The sequence below is a fragment of the Equus asinus genome, chromosome 4, assembly GCF_041296235.1.
Source record: "Equus asinus isolate D_3611 breed Donkey chromosome 4, EquAss-T2T_v2, whole genome shotgun sequence".
NCBI lineage: Eukaryota > Metazoa > Chordata > Mammalia > Perissodactyla > Equidae > Equus > Equus asinus.
The window spans coordinates 31,295,398-31,310,042 of NC_091793.1; the positions used below are offsets into that span (position 1 = coordinate 31,295,398).

A 14,645-nucleotide genomic window follows, 5' to 3' on the forward strand; every position below is an offset into this window, starting at 1 on the left:
TTATAGAAATATTTGGTTAAACTAAAGGAAGTTTTCCTTCCTGCTAAATATCATACAGAATTTCCTATGCAATTTATAGATTAAGGTAATTTCAAATGGCCATTATAAAATTAAAAGCCATTGGAACAAATATTAATAAATTATTTTTTAACTAACTAACTAACCATAATCCCTTCCTACAATATTCTGTGGTTCTCCTAGAATAATTATTTTGATGCTTTCTCTCACCAAGATCTGTCACCATCCCTTCTATTGTCTTCCTGTTAAAACATGCAAAAGAGTAGGGGACCGCTCTGGAGAAAAGTGTCACGCACATACATTCAGCTCCCCCTTCAAGTAGGAATGCTTGGTTTTGTCTGGGGGCAGGACTGTGCAATTTGCTTCACGACAATCTGAAGAAGATAAAGTCAGCGTGACCTAGTGGTGTGCCAGAGCACAGTGTGGGCAGGGTTAAGATATCTTGTTTAAAAGTTGGGCTCCTTTCTCACCAATAAAAGAAAGAAGTTGTTCTCGTGTTTGTAATTAAGACGGAGTGCCTAGGCCAGGAGTGCCACAAAGGATCTGCAGCTAGATCAATAGGAAGACACACTAGGGTAAGAATTTTATGATTCATGCCTTCCCTCATGTGACTTCCCTCTCATTTACTCTAAAAGCAACCTGGCTATCACTCTCTCTATCCACGTAGGAATTAGTAATTTATATATTTAGTCAGCTTGGACCCAAGGTCTAAGACGCCACAGGACTCCCCACCTTCAAACAAGTAGAGCACTTAAGGCTGGCAAATGGGCGCCTTTTGCAAAAGATCAATTTCACCCAGGAGAGTGAGACTGAGATTATGCAATTCAAATGAGACACAAAGAAAACACAATAAAATACAAATCACAGGAATGCTGTGTTGCTTCTAACTCAGAAATGAAACACTCATGGTTATTGCAAAAAGAGAAAGTTAGAGAAATTAATTAGATCACTCAGATGCCATTTATTTCACATCTTTTAATAAAATTTTTTTCCCTTTTAATCATGAATTCTGACCTCAATAAACTTTTTCTAGTTATAAAATGCTTCCAAAGTAACATACGGAAGCTGACCTTTCCTAAAGCTTTGAAAAAAGTTTAATCCACCAAATTTAGTTTCAAAGTAAAATTTACTACTAATAAATGAACACAGCACAACTTGCATTCTGATTCATATAAAATGCAACATCTAGGTGATATTCTTTTGGCTTTAAAAGTGATCCATAGACATTAATTTGAAGTCTTTAGAAAACAATTAAATATCAATTATAATTGTTAAATATCGATTATTTACTTGTAATAGTAAAGGTGTCCTCTGTCCAGAAAACTTTACACCCTTGCTTTATTATAAGAAATTTTTAGGGAAAAAAAGGAACAGTTGGTTATTCATATGCAGTATCTTGTCACTTCTCCAGCATTTTATATCACAGCATCTGAAGGTGTATTACAAATATAAGTGATACTGTGTACTTAATTTAAGCAACCATGAGTGCTTACAGATAATTTAAACTGGGTACACAGAGGCTGACTTTCTTAAGGCCACAAACACAATTCAGTCACAGAGCTCAACATTCTGTACGGTATAACTGAACTCTAATTCCAAGATGAAAAGTCAGTGTTTAATAGACTTTTTACGTGTATACGCGAAAAATACGGCTGAGAATGGGTTTGCATGGCCTGGGTCATCCTGACCTAGCATTCAAAGCAACCTTACTGCTTTCACTGCTTTTCGGCTGCACTGTCAGAACAGAGCTACTTAGACAACTTGTTGACATTTCAAAGAAAGTCTAGCACTCTTAAATGGGCATGAACTGACAGTAAGTCACAGGGAAAACGGCTCGAGTCTCCAACGCTGAGGTAGTGTGGTATCATGGAAATATCACTGAATTAGGAGCAAGGAGACCTGGGCTAAGCCTGCAGCTCTGCCACCCGCCACTCTGGAGAGGTGGCTGAGTGGACGACAGGGCAGCAGCAACAGTGCTGCTGATCAAGTCCAGCCAAGGCCACAGAAATGCTAGAATAAAAAATACCAGGAGTCAATAAAACCAGGTTGGGGCAAACAACAAAAGGAAACACAAATTAATTAAAATATATTTCACATATATTTTATGAGAATATATGTGATCATGGGGATCAACAAATACATCTTTAATTATAGAAATGAAACAAGAATGTGATAAGCCACAAATTATATTACATTCTTTCTTTCAGAGAAATAAAAGAAAAAAATGATGATACAAAAAGTAGCATAAAAAAGTAGTAAAGCACAATAGTAAATACACTATTTAGAAAGAACCAGAAAGATGGTCAGAAGTTGGAAAGGACAAAAGTTATAGCAAAGAAGTGAAAATAAAGACTACCAAGGAAATATTAGGACAGAAATGCCAAAATATGCCAGATTAAATAAAACCTAGAAAGCCCCCAAAACTTGAAAGTTTAAAAAAACTTAAACTCACACACATACACATACACATGACCTGAGACTAAAAGAAATACCTGAGATAACAGAAAAGACCATGACTAAGAAACCAGAACTAAGGAACTGCTTGGGGTAGGAGACACAGAGACCACAAAGGGCGGCAGGGACCCACAGCACGAAGACTGCGTGAGGCAACTGAATCGCCACTCAGGAATGAGTCTTAAGAATGCAAAATATCTACTCTAATAGCAAAGAAAGGTTCTGTCAATGAGAAAAAAAAAAATTCACACAGACCGGTAATAGTTGATTTCTGATATCAACTCTTAGACTAGAAAAGTGCTTAAGGAGAATCATGAAAAATGGAAAGAAATACAGTAACACCAGCTAAGCATCCAGCAAAGATGACTTTTTTCCTTTGAAGAGAGTGGAACATTTAAATCTATAGGACCTAAGGAATTGGGTCAACAAAAATCTACAGCTAACTAGATATATTTGAAAATATATGTAAGCAAACAGTACAATAGTCTCAGTTGTTAGCTTTAATGATTAAATCTCTTCTTTTTATTCTTCATAAGACTTTTTTTTTGCTATAAAACGGTTTCAAGATACCTATTTCAATAACTGTTAAGAAACTTCTTGCTCTTCAGCTCTGTTCTCATGACAGTCATCACATGAGCATCCTAAACACGTCTAGAAGATGAAGCTGGTTCAGACTTCAGTCACCAGAGGCCTTAGATTTGAGTCCTCATTTCCTATTACTAACAGTTTTATAGTTGTATTTCTAAGTCTTCAAGAAGCAAATATGAGAGGCTTTAGCACTATTATACACTATTATATTTATAGGTTTATTTTATCAGTGAAAATAATTGTTTCTAAAAGTGCTGCTGTTTTAAGGCAGGACTAGGTTTTACATAGTTAAGTATAATTTCAAGCATCTAGTTGATCAATAGCCCTAAAATGTACACTTAGAAATAGTAGGACAAATGAAAAAAAAGAAGCACTCACTTCAACAGTCTCGATTTTCCCCTCGTGAAGATGCGGTGTTCTTGGGTAGATATCAAGAAGATGCGGTGGTGAATCAAAATGTAATCTTTTGAGATTTCTTTTAATAATGTCTTTACAATTCATTTCATCAAAGTTAGTCCTCCATAATAAGACCTATAAAAATTAATCATCTTGGCAGTTATTGGCTTGTATGTACAAGCAATAGAACCATTTTTTTAAAAAAACACAAATAGACAGAATTGTCCCTCCAAATAGTCAGGAAGACTAGACAGTATATATTTCAACAACATTACTACTTCTCAATATTTTTTTTAAAGATTTGAGGGAGAGATTTAGCATTTTGAATTACTTTCATATTCAGTTTAAAATTTGTACTAAGAAAATAACTTATTACCTTAAAATCCTCTTTCTTTTTTTCAAAGCCCAACACCATGTTTTTGGCTTGATAGTCCACCTTATTCAATAAATCTACCTATGAATGACTTTTGGTCATTTCAAATAAATGCAGATTTGCTACATAAAATAATTTATATTTACCATACTCAAGAAACTTTACATTTGAAAAACAAGATATCCAGATAAAAGATTGGGCAATAATTCAAGTGAAAGCACCAGACTGATACTGGGCATTCAGTAAGTGTCAGTTATATGCATAATTAAGTGTAGAGATAAGCCAAAGAAAATAACCACTCTTTGAGTTTCAAAAACTATTAGGACTGGCACTATTTCACATACAAGATAGCAGACTTCCTGGTATTAAATTAAAATAGAAACTCACTGATAATCATCTTAACATATACAAACTAGCTGGTTGTGAAACTCTTGGCTGAGGTCTTGGAGTCCCTTACCCCGACCAAATCAAAGAGGGAGCTGGAGACCGACAAACCTGTGCGTCTGCACCTCCTGATGCAAACAGCTCTCCACCTTTTGAAAATGAAACAGTAAAGACAGGTCCCTAAGAAATAAAGGGAGATAAAAGAAAAGAGCACTTGGTGATGTTTTCTCATGGCCAAGAAGACTGTGAGTATTAACTTTTCACCTTAATTTACATAGACTATTTATGAAATAAGTCTGATAGAACATATCCAGTTGCTGTTCAACTAATGCAGGCATAGTAAAGATAATCAAAGAACCAATCCAACTATATTAAAACACATATAAACAATACTAAATGATATAAATTTAAAAATATATATTTTTATCAATGATATAACGATATAAATCATTAATGCTGCTAAAGATATAATGATAAATGATATATATTAATGATAATGATATTAAATAAGTATATAAATGATATATTTGATACTAAATAAAAAGCAATACTAATAAGAATAAGGAAATACACTTTTTTTCCTTCAAAGAAAAGCTTGTATCTGTCTAAGTTGATAAGATTTCTATTAAGACTTACTGGCTTTGAACTCTCTATTCAACAACTCACTAGCAGAAGCTGAGAGATAACTCTATAGGTGATGGGAATGCGGCTATATGAACAAAGGCCATTTCCTGACACAGCAGGCGTCTCTGAGTGCTCCCTTCATGTGGGCAACAGTGAGCCACTAAAAGTTTTCAGAGCAGGACAGAGATAGAAGGAGAGCTGTGATTGATAAAAAGTGAGACCACAACTGCAAGAATGATGAATTGGAGCGAGAATGATGAATTGGAGTAAGAATGAATGGTTGGAAGCCAGTTACAAAGTCACTGCAATTATCTGGGTGAAAGGTAAGGAGAACGTGAAATTGAGCAATGACTGTGGAGTTGGACAAGATTCCACTTGGCACAGTTACAAGATGCATAGCTTCTAGGTCAATTTTTCAGTCAAGATAAGAGTAATTATTTCTCATCTCAGAAATATTAGTATATTCTGGGATTTTTTCATATGTCCTTAATCTGTACAAGAAAATTTGGGGGGAAAACATCTTAAATTTTTCAAGTAGACCATACCACAGACCTAGGTTATTATAGCCTAATCTCCAGACTATGAAAAATTCCATATTCATGTATAGTGTTTTTCTCCTAAAATACTGTGTTCATCTTTCTCTCTATTATTCTGTACTTTTTCCATGGATATTTTAATCCTTGGCCACTTTTATTGGTTCAGCCTAAATCCATGGATACGCATATATCTGAGCTGGTTAGCGTCTATTTCTGCTTCACTCTAACACAGCTGCAGAACAAATCATAAAGCAAAGCAGGAAGCGAGGCAGGATGGACCACAAAGCCCATTCTATTTCTGGACATAAACAGCTTATACTTGGTTAAAAGGAAGTACCTAGTACATCTTAAAAAAAAAAAAAAAGAGGTTACAGTCTAAAAAATCTAGAGAAGTTTGAATATTTACCCAGAAAGAAAGAATAGTTTATACACACACAAGTTTTTCTTTAGTGCATTATATGCCTGTGTGTGTGTGCACACACACATGAGTGTGAGACTGCACAGGCTCAATAAATAGTATGCCTCTTCCCCACTGGGATCTAAGCCAATTGAGAAATAAGGCTAAGGAATAAGGCATGAGAGAGTCAAAATATCATCTTTCTTACTGATAAAGGTTTGAAAAGAGAGAATGTGGCTTGATCTGTGGGCAAATGGGCTTTCTAGAACTGAATCCCAGATGAGTCAGATTGAAGTACCTGGCCACAAGCAAGACTGAACAAGGGCAGGCCTCTCCACAACAGACGTCAGAGGAAAACAGCGAGGACAGGCTCGCTCCCAAAAGTAGCAGGCGCTGAGCTCTACTCGTCAAATTTCTCCTTCTAAACTCACCAATCAGATTGGTGAAAGGAGTGAGTGAGGGGGTGTGAGAGGCCAGGAGACTCAGAGCTAGTGGGACAGCCTCCACACGAGGGGAAAGATCAGAAGGAGGGAAAAAATTTATCTACCACCCTTTAACCAGTTCAACCTGTATTACAAACTGCTGAAGACAGCAGTGAAGAACCAGTTTAATGGCCACTCCAAGATACACATTGATTTCGACAAGAACTACAATAAATAATATTTCTAAAATATTTGCTTCCAGAGGATTCAAACATAGCCTTGGAAGCAAAAATTTTTTGTGATAGCAGCAATGAATGCTACACTTGGAAAAATAATGAAGACATATATTAAAGTGGATCAAAACTTTAAAATATATATTATTTAAGAAGCAAAAATCTTAGTGTTAATACCGTATGTCCTTGAAGTGTATATATGAGCCTTCCTTCCAAGAGATCCAGAATCTTAAGTGTACCGTCTGAAGAAGCAGTGATGAGATAGTTACCCGAGGGGTGGAATGAGACACAATTAACTCCACTGCTGTGAACTGATTTGTAAAAAATAAAAGCAAAACGTTCAGAGAACAATTCTTAATTCTAAAGATGTCCCTTTGCCCTATTAGCAATATTAGTTGAAAACAAGGATAGCATTAAACTGAATTCATAGTAACCAATTAGTGGCTTGGGACTAAGGGGTGAAGAGTGGGGAGATATATTTGAAGAAAGGCATGTCTTGACAGCTCATTTGAGAAGTCATTTCTGGACACCAGCCTCCAACAGGAGGCAGTATAAGACAGTGATCAAAAGTTTGTTCTTTGATGTACTTTGTAAACAGAAAGATCCAAGTCAGTGCTATCGACTATTTTAGAAAGTTACTTATGCTCCTTAAGCCTTGATTTCCTTATCTTTAAAATGGGGGTGATAATAATACCTCTTAGGGCTTTTGTGAGGATTTAGCACAGGATCTGCCACATGTTATTACACTTATTAAGAAAGGAAAATGTGGATTTAATATAAATCCAATATATATCAAGAAATTAATTCCTTTCTCTTTTACAGTCAATACACAGACACAGCAGAATGTTGTTTTCTATCAGTTATAACACCTATTTGTGCTCACATAACTCCTGAGGCCATTTCTATCCCTGACTTCTCATATAATGCAGACAACCAGAGTCTAAAAATCTCACAGTAACTTCTCTTTTTACAGCCCTGGCATCACTTTTAAGGTCCCTCTGCCTCCCTCTCCACTCTGGCATCTACCCCAGCTTCTCAGTCCATGCTGTTGACAGGGGCTAACTGTTCTCTAGTCAGTTCAAAGGCAGTCCATGATGCTCATTGAGAGGGCTAAACACTGAGAAGAATAGTCTCAGTTTAAGACTTTCTCAGAGAAGTCCACTCAACAACTGAATGTTTTTGTTATGGAAATTGTTACCTCGATAATGTTGGAGTAATTTGTTCACTCTTATATCCCAGATTTTCACAGTATGATCAGAACCTGCTGAAGCTATGCACGTACCATTAGGGTTAAAATCCACAAAATTTGCAAACCTAAGAGGAAAGAACAAGAGGTCCAACAGTTTGACTTCTTTACTCTCATTTCTTTATTTAAATTGTAAGAATTAAATGTCTCCTTAGCAAACTAGCCCCATGTAAATGTACAAAGAGAATGAACTTACCCCAGAGAATCTGAGAAGTTATTAACACACTGCTTATTTGTGGTATCCCAAATTTTAATAGTTTTATCCTCACTACATGATACAATTAGTCTTCCATCAGGTGAAAATCTGAAAGCACAAGAAAGAAGATTGTTTTTGTGAAAGGCTCCTGAAAACCACGATTACCACCACCACATACCAGAGACCACTGTTACCCCACCAGGCAGCCAAGTCATCTGCAACCAACATCTTTCCAACTAAAAATAAGCATGACAAATGACACTGACAGACCATTAAAAGATCAAAATAGGGGCTGGCCCAGTGGCATAGTGGTTAAGTTTGTGCGCTCTGCTTCAGCAGTCTGGGATTCACAGGTTCTGATCCTGTGTGCGGACCTAGGACCACTTGTCAAGCCATGCTGTGGCGGCATCCCACATTAAATAGAGGAAGACTGGCACAGATGTTAGCTCAGGGACATCTTCCTCACATACACACAAAAAGATCAAAATAAACTATGTAAACTAATCAAGTTTCTTTTTTCCTTTTATTCTTTTATTTAAATAATTTAATTTTATGGCATCTGCTCCAGGTCTTTGATTCAAATGCACTCCTTCCAAGCCAAGGACCTTGTTTTTTTTTTTTTTTTTTTTGAGGAAGATTAGCCTTGAGCTAATTGCTGCCAATCCTCCTCTTTTTGCTGAGGAAGACCGGCCCTGAGCTAACATCCGTGCCCATCTTCCTCTACGTTATATGTGGGATGCCTACCACAGCATAACTTTTGCCAAATGGTGCCATGTCTGCACCCAGGACCCGAACCAGCAAACCCTGGGTCACCGAAGCGGAAAGTGCGCACTCAACTGCTGTGCCACCGGGTTGGCTCAGGACCTTGCTTTTTAAAGTTCTCTCTACTTCTCTCTTTTATTTCTCTAATTTTCTGGTGTTATCCGTATGACCCAAGAGAGCCTTTATTACTCATCCTACCAACCTTCTGGCAAAGCTTTTTGTAAGAAAAGGACTGGTGTGTCGAGAATTAAAATTAAATGACCATCACCAACAAAAGAACCAACTCCCAAGCCCGTAACTCCCTGGACGTGGAGAGGCCAGAGAGCTCTGGCGGACTGAAAACAGGATGACTCATTGACACAGAACTGAAGTCCTTCATGGACAAACCTATCACCCACAGGCCCCATTAAAAAACAAATGAGAAAATTCTCAGACATCTTGTCTACTGCTTTTATACTCTCTCTTCCAGATCCTTTCCAAGGTTCATTTTTCACCCCCAAGTGCCTTTTTAGAATACACAGAAGGGCAGAAGACCAAAAAGAAAATGAAAATCTAAGACTATTAGAAACCACGAATAGTATTTTTGTTATTATTATCTCAGCAATATCAAAACCCAAAAAAGACAGATTTAGGACACAGACTGACTTCGTTTCGATTTTATTTGTAGTTTCCTTCTATACCCAGATTACTATAAAAGTCAACAGTTAAGGGGGCTGGCCCCGTGGCCGAGTGGTTAAGTTCGCGCGCTCCGCTGCAGGCGGCCCAGTGTTTCGTTGGTTCGAATCCTGGGCGCGGACATGGTACTGCTCATCAGACCACGCTGAGGCAGCGTCCCACATGCCACAACTAGAAGGACCCACAACAAAGAATATACAACTATGTACCGGGGGGCTTTGGGGAGAAAAATGGAAAAAATAAAGTCTTTAAAAAAAAAAAAAAAAAAAAAGTCAACAGTTAAGGGCGTGAATTATAATTGAAGGTCTCTCTTTTTGCTTTCTCACTCCCCCCTCTCCTCCCTCCCTGTTCTTAAAGCTGACCTAAAAATAATTCGTCCTGACAGAAACTTTGAATCTGGCATTTACAGATTCACCATATTAAAAAAGGGACAGAGAAGCATAATTAAGTTCTATGTGAAATAATCTTTAATAATTCAAGAAAATAACCTTCCAAGGAAATATCTTCCATGCTGGGTAGTTCAGCTTAATTTTATAATAACATAATATTTTATTAATCTTTCCCACCAGAAAATACATGACGAAGATTCAAATATGAAGGACTGTATTACAGAAATGTTCCAAATAGATGAAACTTATTTTACAGAGACCCTGGGAAGAAACACCTACTCACTATCCCCATGAAAATAAACTTTGCATAATAATTTGCATAAACAACCAATGCCAGGAATCAAATTGTGTTTCTTAATAAGCCATCTTTTAAAAAATTACTTTAAATGATAAGAATATTTCTAAGAGATGACTTGATTCTCACATTTTAAGAAAGCAATGACAAAAAAACTTAATAAAATGGAATGATCAGATTAAAAACAAAGTACAATAACACTCACCCTATGACGTTATTGTCCAAATCCTACCACCACCACTACCATCATTATTATCCTGCCTACATTTACTGAGCACATAATGTCCTAGAATGGTTCTTAACACATTAGCTATAGCAACTCATTTAATCCCCAAATAACCCAACAAAACAGGTGCCCCTGCAGCCTTAGTTCACAGACGAATAAACCAGGGCACACAAAGGATCAGGAACTGCCCAAGTCACACAGCTACGAAGGTTTGAACAGGCAGTCTGGCTCCACAGCCAAGCCTCTCAGCCACTCTGCTTAAGTCTGAAGAAAAGGAAAGTTTCCTCTCTTGGCCAAATTGTTTAGAGCACAGGAAGTTCTGTGTGGCTTCTGTGCAACCACAGAAAGTTCTGACTGGAGAGGAACCACGAGGTGGTGCACTTAGGAGGCTCTGTGACAAGGCTCTGACCGACAGGCTGACCGGCAGACTATCCTTTAATAAAAATCTGTGTGTACTGCCGCCCTTCGTCAGTGTTCTCGGGGCAGTTTATGGGGAGGGAATCCATTCACTGATTCACTGAAACATTTCCTGAGCCCCTGCCAGAACCAGGCATGGGGCACCGTCCCGGGGGACAGGAATCAAGTGGTGAATGAGACTAAGATCCCTGTCCTCGCGAGGTTTTCACTCCATTGAGGAGGGGGAGGGGGGCACACGAATCATATGATTTTAGATAGTGATAAGAAAAGAGTTTGTAACAAAAAGGTGCCAATTTGTCACCAGAGGCTCCATAGAAGAACAGGATTTTAAAGAAACTTGTGAACAAGGAGAAGGTGGTATCTTAGCCAGCTAGAGATTCATCCTGAGCAGGAGGGGCTACAGCCTGGGAGGAATTTCCTGGCACTAAAGAAATGCAGGGGGTACAAATGTCAGAGAAGCAGAGAGTAGAGGAGGTGGCTGGGCAGAAGCTGGTTTCTACTCCAACTCCACAGGATCAAAGTGGGACTCAGGGTCCCTCTCCTCTGGCCAATACATTATAACCCCCACAGATGCTCTCTGTATATGTTGTCTTGCCTTTGGGGGGGTTGAAAGTGAGGATGGTGGTTTGTATCTTCTCCCCCCTTTTATTTTTAATTAGATACATCAAAAATATGTTAGCACCAATAAAACAGGCTTCTCTTTGGCCTGAATTTGATCAGCATAGTCCTTCCTTTGTCAGCGCTCAAACAACATCTAACTGGATTATTAATTTTAAGAATGTTAAGAAGATATAATTTCTATTGAGACATTAATAGATTTCTAACTCTCTAATTCAACACTACCCAACTGCCTTTTAAAACTTCTGGAGAGTGTGTCACCAAGATGGACGTTACATTAGTCAAGAGTGACTAACGGATCAGCAGATATGGACTGTCCGTAGGCATTTGAGAAGTTAACTGAACTACTATTTAATTCTTTAGAAGGTATTGGTAGTCATTTGAGAGAATGAGGAAATTCTTGAACTTCTTTCTAGAAAAACTGGTTCACATGTCCTTGAGGATAGCCCAAGTTATACAACAGGTGTTCTTTGACTTGAAATGTATGGAGTTCCTGAAACCATATGTAAAATTGTACATCTGTATGCACAGTCACAGAGTGATTTGTTCAGACAAACAGGTCCATGAACAATGTGAAGTTTTAAAGTGCTTTCATAAGAAATCAAACTTTCCATTGGGATATTTCTTGTCATTAGCATCTACATTCAATAAAAATGCATTTCTGGCCCTCAGCATTCTGAGACCATTGCAGGCACTGTTCCATGTCCCGTTAGAAACAAATATTAGTAAGAGGTACTCTGAAGCCAGCAGCTATTCAACAGAAGGGGGAAGCAGTAAAAACAGTGGAAACAAGAATGCCCGGTCAGTCCAGAGTCCTGAATTCTATGGCCCATTCTGCCACTGCTCAGCCATGTAATCTTGTGAAACTCACAACCACCCTGGCCATCATTTCTATTTGGGTAATGATAGATTTTGGACTGCATTCAGACCTAAAACTTTCATAGACTCATAAAAAAAAAATTGGCAGCCTCAGAGTTTGCTTGGTGGGATTTTGTGTTTACATACTGAAGTTGAAGTTCAAGGCAATAAGCAAAACATTTATGTTTTTTAAGTGTTGGTCAGCATTAGAAGAGAAACCATCTGTTGACTACAGTAACAGGATTCATTCCTGCAACTGCTGAGACACAAAAGGCAGATGAGAGAAGTATTAAAAGATTTAAGTATCCCATGAAACACGCTAATATTTGCTGGGTCATTTACCATTTATATGCCCAGATTTCTCTCCTGGGATCTCCACCCATAAGTAAAACTTCCTATGGGCGCCTCCTCTTGGATATCCTGTAGGCACCTCCGACTCTGAACTTGTCCAAATCTGAACTCATCATCTTCCTCCCCAAACTGCAGCTTCTCCAGTGTTCCTCTCCTCAGTAAACGGTTTCTCAAGCCAGAGACCTGGGAGTCACGCTCGGATCCCTCTTTCTCCTCCACTCCCCCACCTTCCAATCCAATATGAGGTCCTGTCTCTTCAAACCACAATGAGCCCTCCTGTCTTCCATTCTCCACAGGCAACAAAAGTGATTTTTAGGGGCCAGCCCAGTGGCCCAATGGTTAAGTTTGGCACATTCTGCTTTGGCAGCCTGGGTTTGGTGCCCAGGTGTGAACCTACACCACTCATCGGCGGCCATGCTGTGGCAGCGACCCACATACAAAACAGAGGAAGATTGGCACAGATGTTAGCTCAGGGCAAATCTTCCTCAAGCAAAAAGAGGAAGATTGGCAATGGATATTAGCTCAGGGTGAATCTTCCTCAGCCAAAAAAAAGTGATCTTTAAATCTTAAATTTTTCTGATTAAAACCCTTAGGTGGTTTCACATTTCCCTTGGGGAAACGTCTGACATCCTTACCTCTGCCTACCAGGTCCTCCAGGGTCTGCCCTCCTGCCTCTTCATCTTCATCAACCTATTCTGTGGCACCACACCCCTCTTTTCTCAGGTCCCTGCTCTTGCCTCACGCGTTTCCTCACATGCTGTTCCCTGTGCCTCAAACACTACCCCTTACTTTTTATCTAGTTTAAAATACCTAGAAGGATTTTACTCCTCTGCTCCATGTCACTTCCTCAGGAAAAGGCTTCCTGAACTCCCCCAGGAGGCGTTAGCTCCCAGCAGGTGTTCTTAGGGTAGCTCATATTCACACTAACATCACACTTAGAACCACGTGTTGTCTGCTTCCCTAACAGAATCTAAGCTCCAAGAAGAGAGAAACTCCATCTGTCTTCTTTACCCCTGTATACACAGACACAGTGCAGGGCACCTAGGACCTGGTCCTCAGCAAACATTTAGGATGGTAAAAAAAACTTTATGGGAATTGCAACTGGCTAAATATGATAGCCCATGAGAGCTCATGTCTAAAATCTTTGCAATTTGTTGCACAACATTAATGTACTTAATGCCACTGAACTGTATACTTTAAAAGGGTTAAAATGGTAAATTTTACATTATATATATTTTACCACAATAAAGAAAAATCTTTGCAATTCAGATGGCTAAAGATCACTTGTAATGCTACCAACAACTGAAAATTAAAGGCTGATTTTTCATCTAAAAATTAGTGCTGAAAAAGCAGTAATGTTGGAAGAGTGGTCTCGTTAGCCTCTACTTATTGTTGACTGAGGACATCATAAAGAAATACAATTTATCCCACAATACACATCATTTTAAAAAAAACACAGGGATACAATAATTTTAACTTTTAGAAAAATTCTTTTGCCACTAAAAAGAGATAATAATTCTCACCTACATATATATCTTTTTAAATGATACATTTTTTCTTCGTTATTCATTAAAGGAAAATTACTTGTTAAAAAAAAAACTGGAAAATATAGTAAGTAGAAAAAGTCCATAGTCCCATCACCCAAACAAAATCAGACTTAATATTTTGTGTAGGACAGGTACTTTATCTTTTGTTCACGTAGAGGTCTTTTACATCATCATATCGCAAGTTCTGAATTTTGCCCCCCACCTTCACACATAAACACATCTTTGTGTCACTACTTACATATACCCCCCTTTTGAAGGCTATATAATAATCTAAATTTATTTAATCAGTTTTTTTATTTGGAAAAATTGGTTATTTACAATTTCTCACCATTATAAATTATACTGAAAGCAGTATCTTTGAATACAAACTTTTTCCTTTGAATACAAAAAGAGCATTTATTTAGGATAAATTTCCAGTTGTGGAATCGCTGTAACAAAGTCTCCTAATATATTTTGCAAATTGATTTCTAAAAAGACTATACTAGGGGTTGGCCTAGTGGTTTAGTTCACGCGCTCATCAGGCCATGCTGAGGCGGTGTCCCACATAGCACAGCCAGAGGCACTCACAACTAGAATATACAACTATGTACCGGGGGGGCTTTGGGGAGAAGAAGAAAAAAAAAAGAAGATTGGCAACAGT

The 14,645-nt window shown here is 38.1% G+C and overlaps 1 protein-coding gene across 5 annotated transcripts in view; it reads right to left on the reverse strand.

Moving 5' to 3' along the window:
- POC1B (POC1 centriolar protein B) overlaps nt 1-14,645 on the reverse strand; it is a 92,046-nt gene that overhangs the window by 41,337 nt on the left and 36,064 nt on the right. For 4 of the 5 annotated variants that reach the window (XM_044743951.2, XM_014863997.3, XM_070507044.1 and 1 more), the window contains exons 4-8: nt 7,868-7,975; nt 7,624-7,739; nt 6,603-6,736; nt 4,325-4,393; nt 3,439-3,591 (exon numbers count right to left, since the gene is read on the reverse strand). In XM_044743951.2, the coding sequence (XP_044599886.2) occupies nt 3,439-3,591; nt 4,325-4,393; nt 6,603-6,736; nt 7,624-7,739; nt 7,868-7,975 (580 nt within the window). The remainder of the gene's footprint in view (nt 1-3,438; nt 3,592-4,324; nt 4,394-6,602; nt 6,737-7,623; nt 7,740-7,867; nt 7,976-14,645) is intronic. The other variant, XM_044743958.2, reaches the window with a different exon arrangement.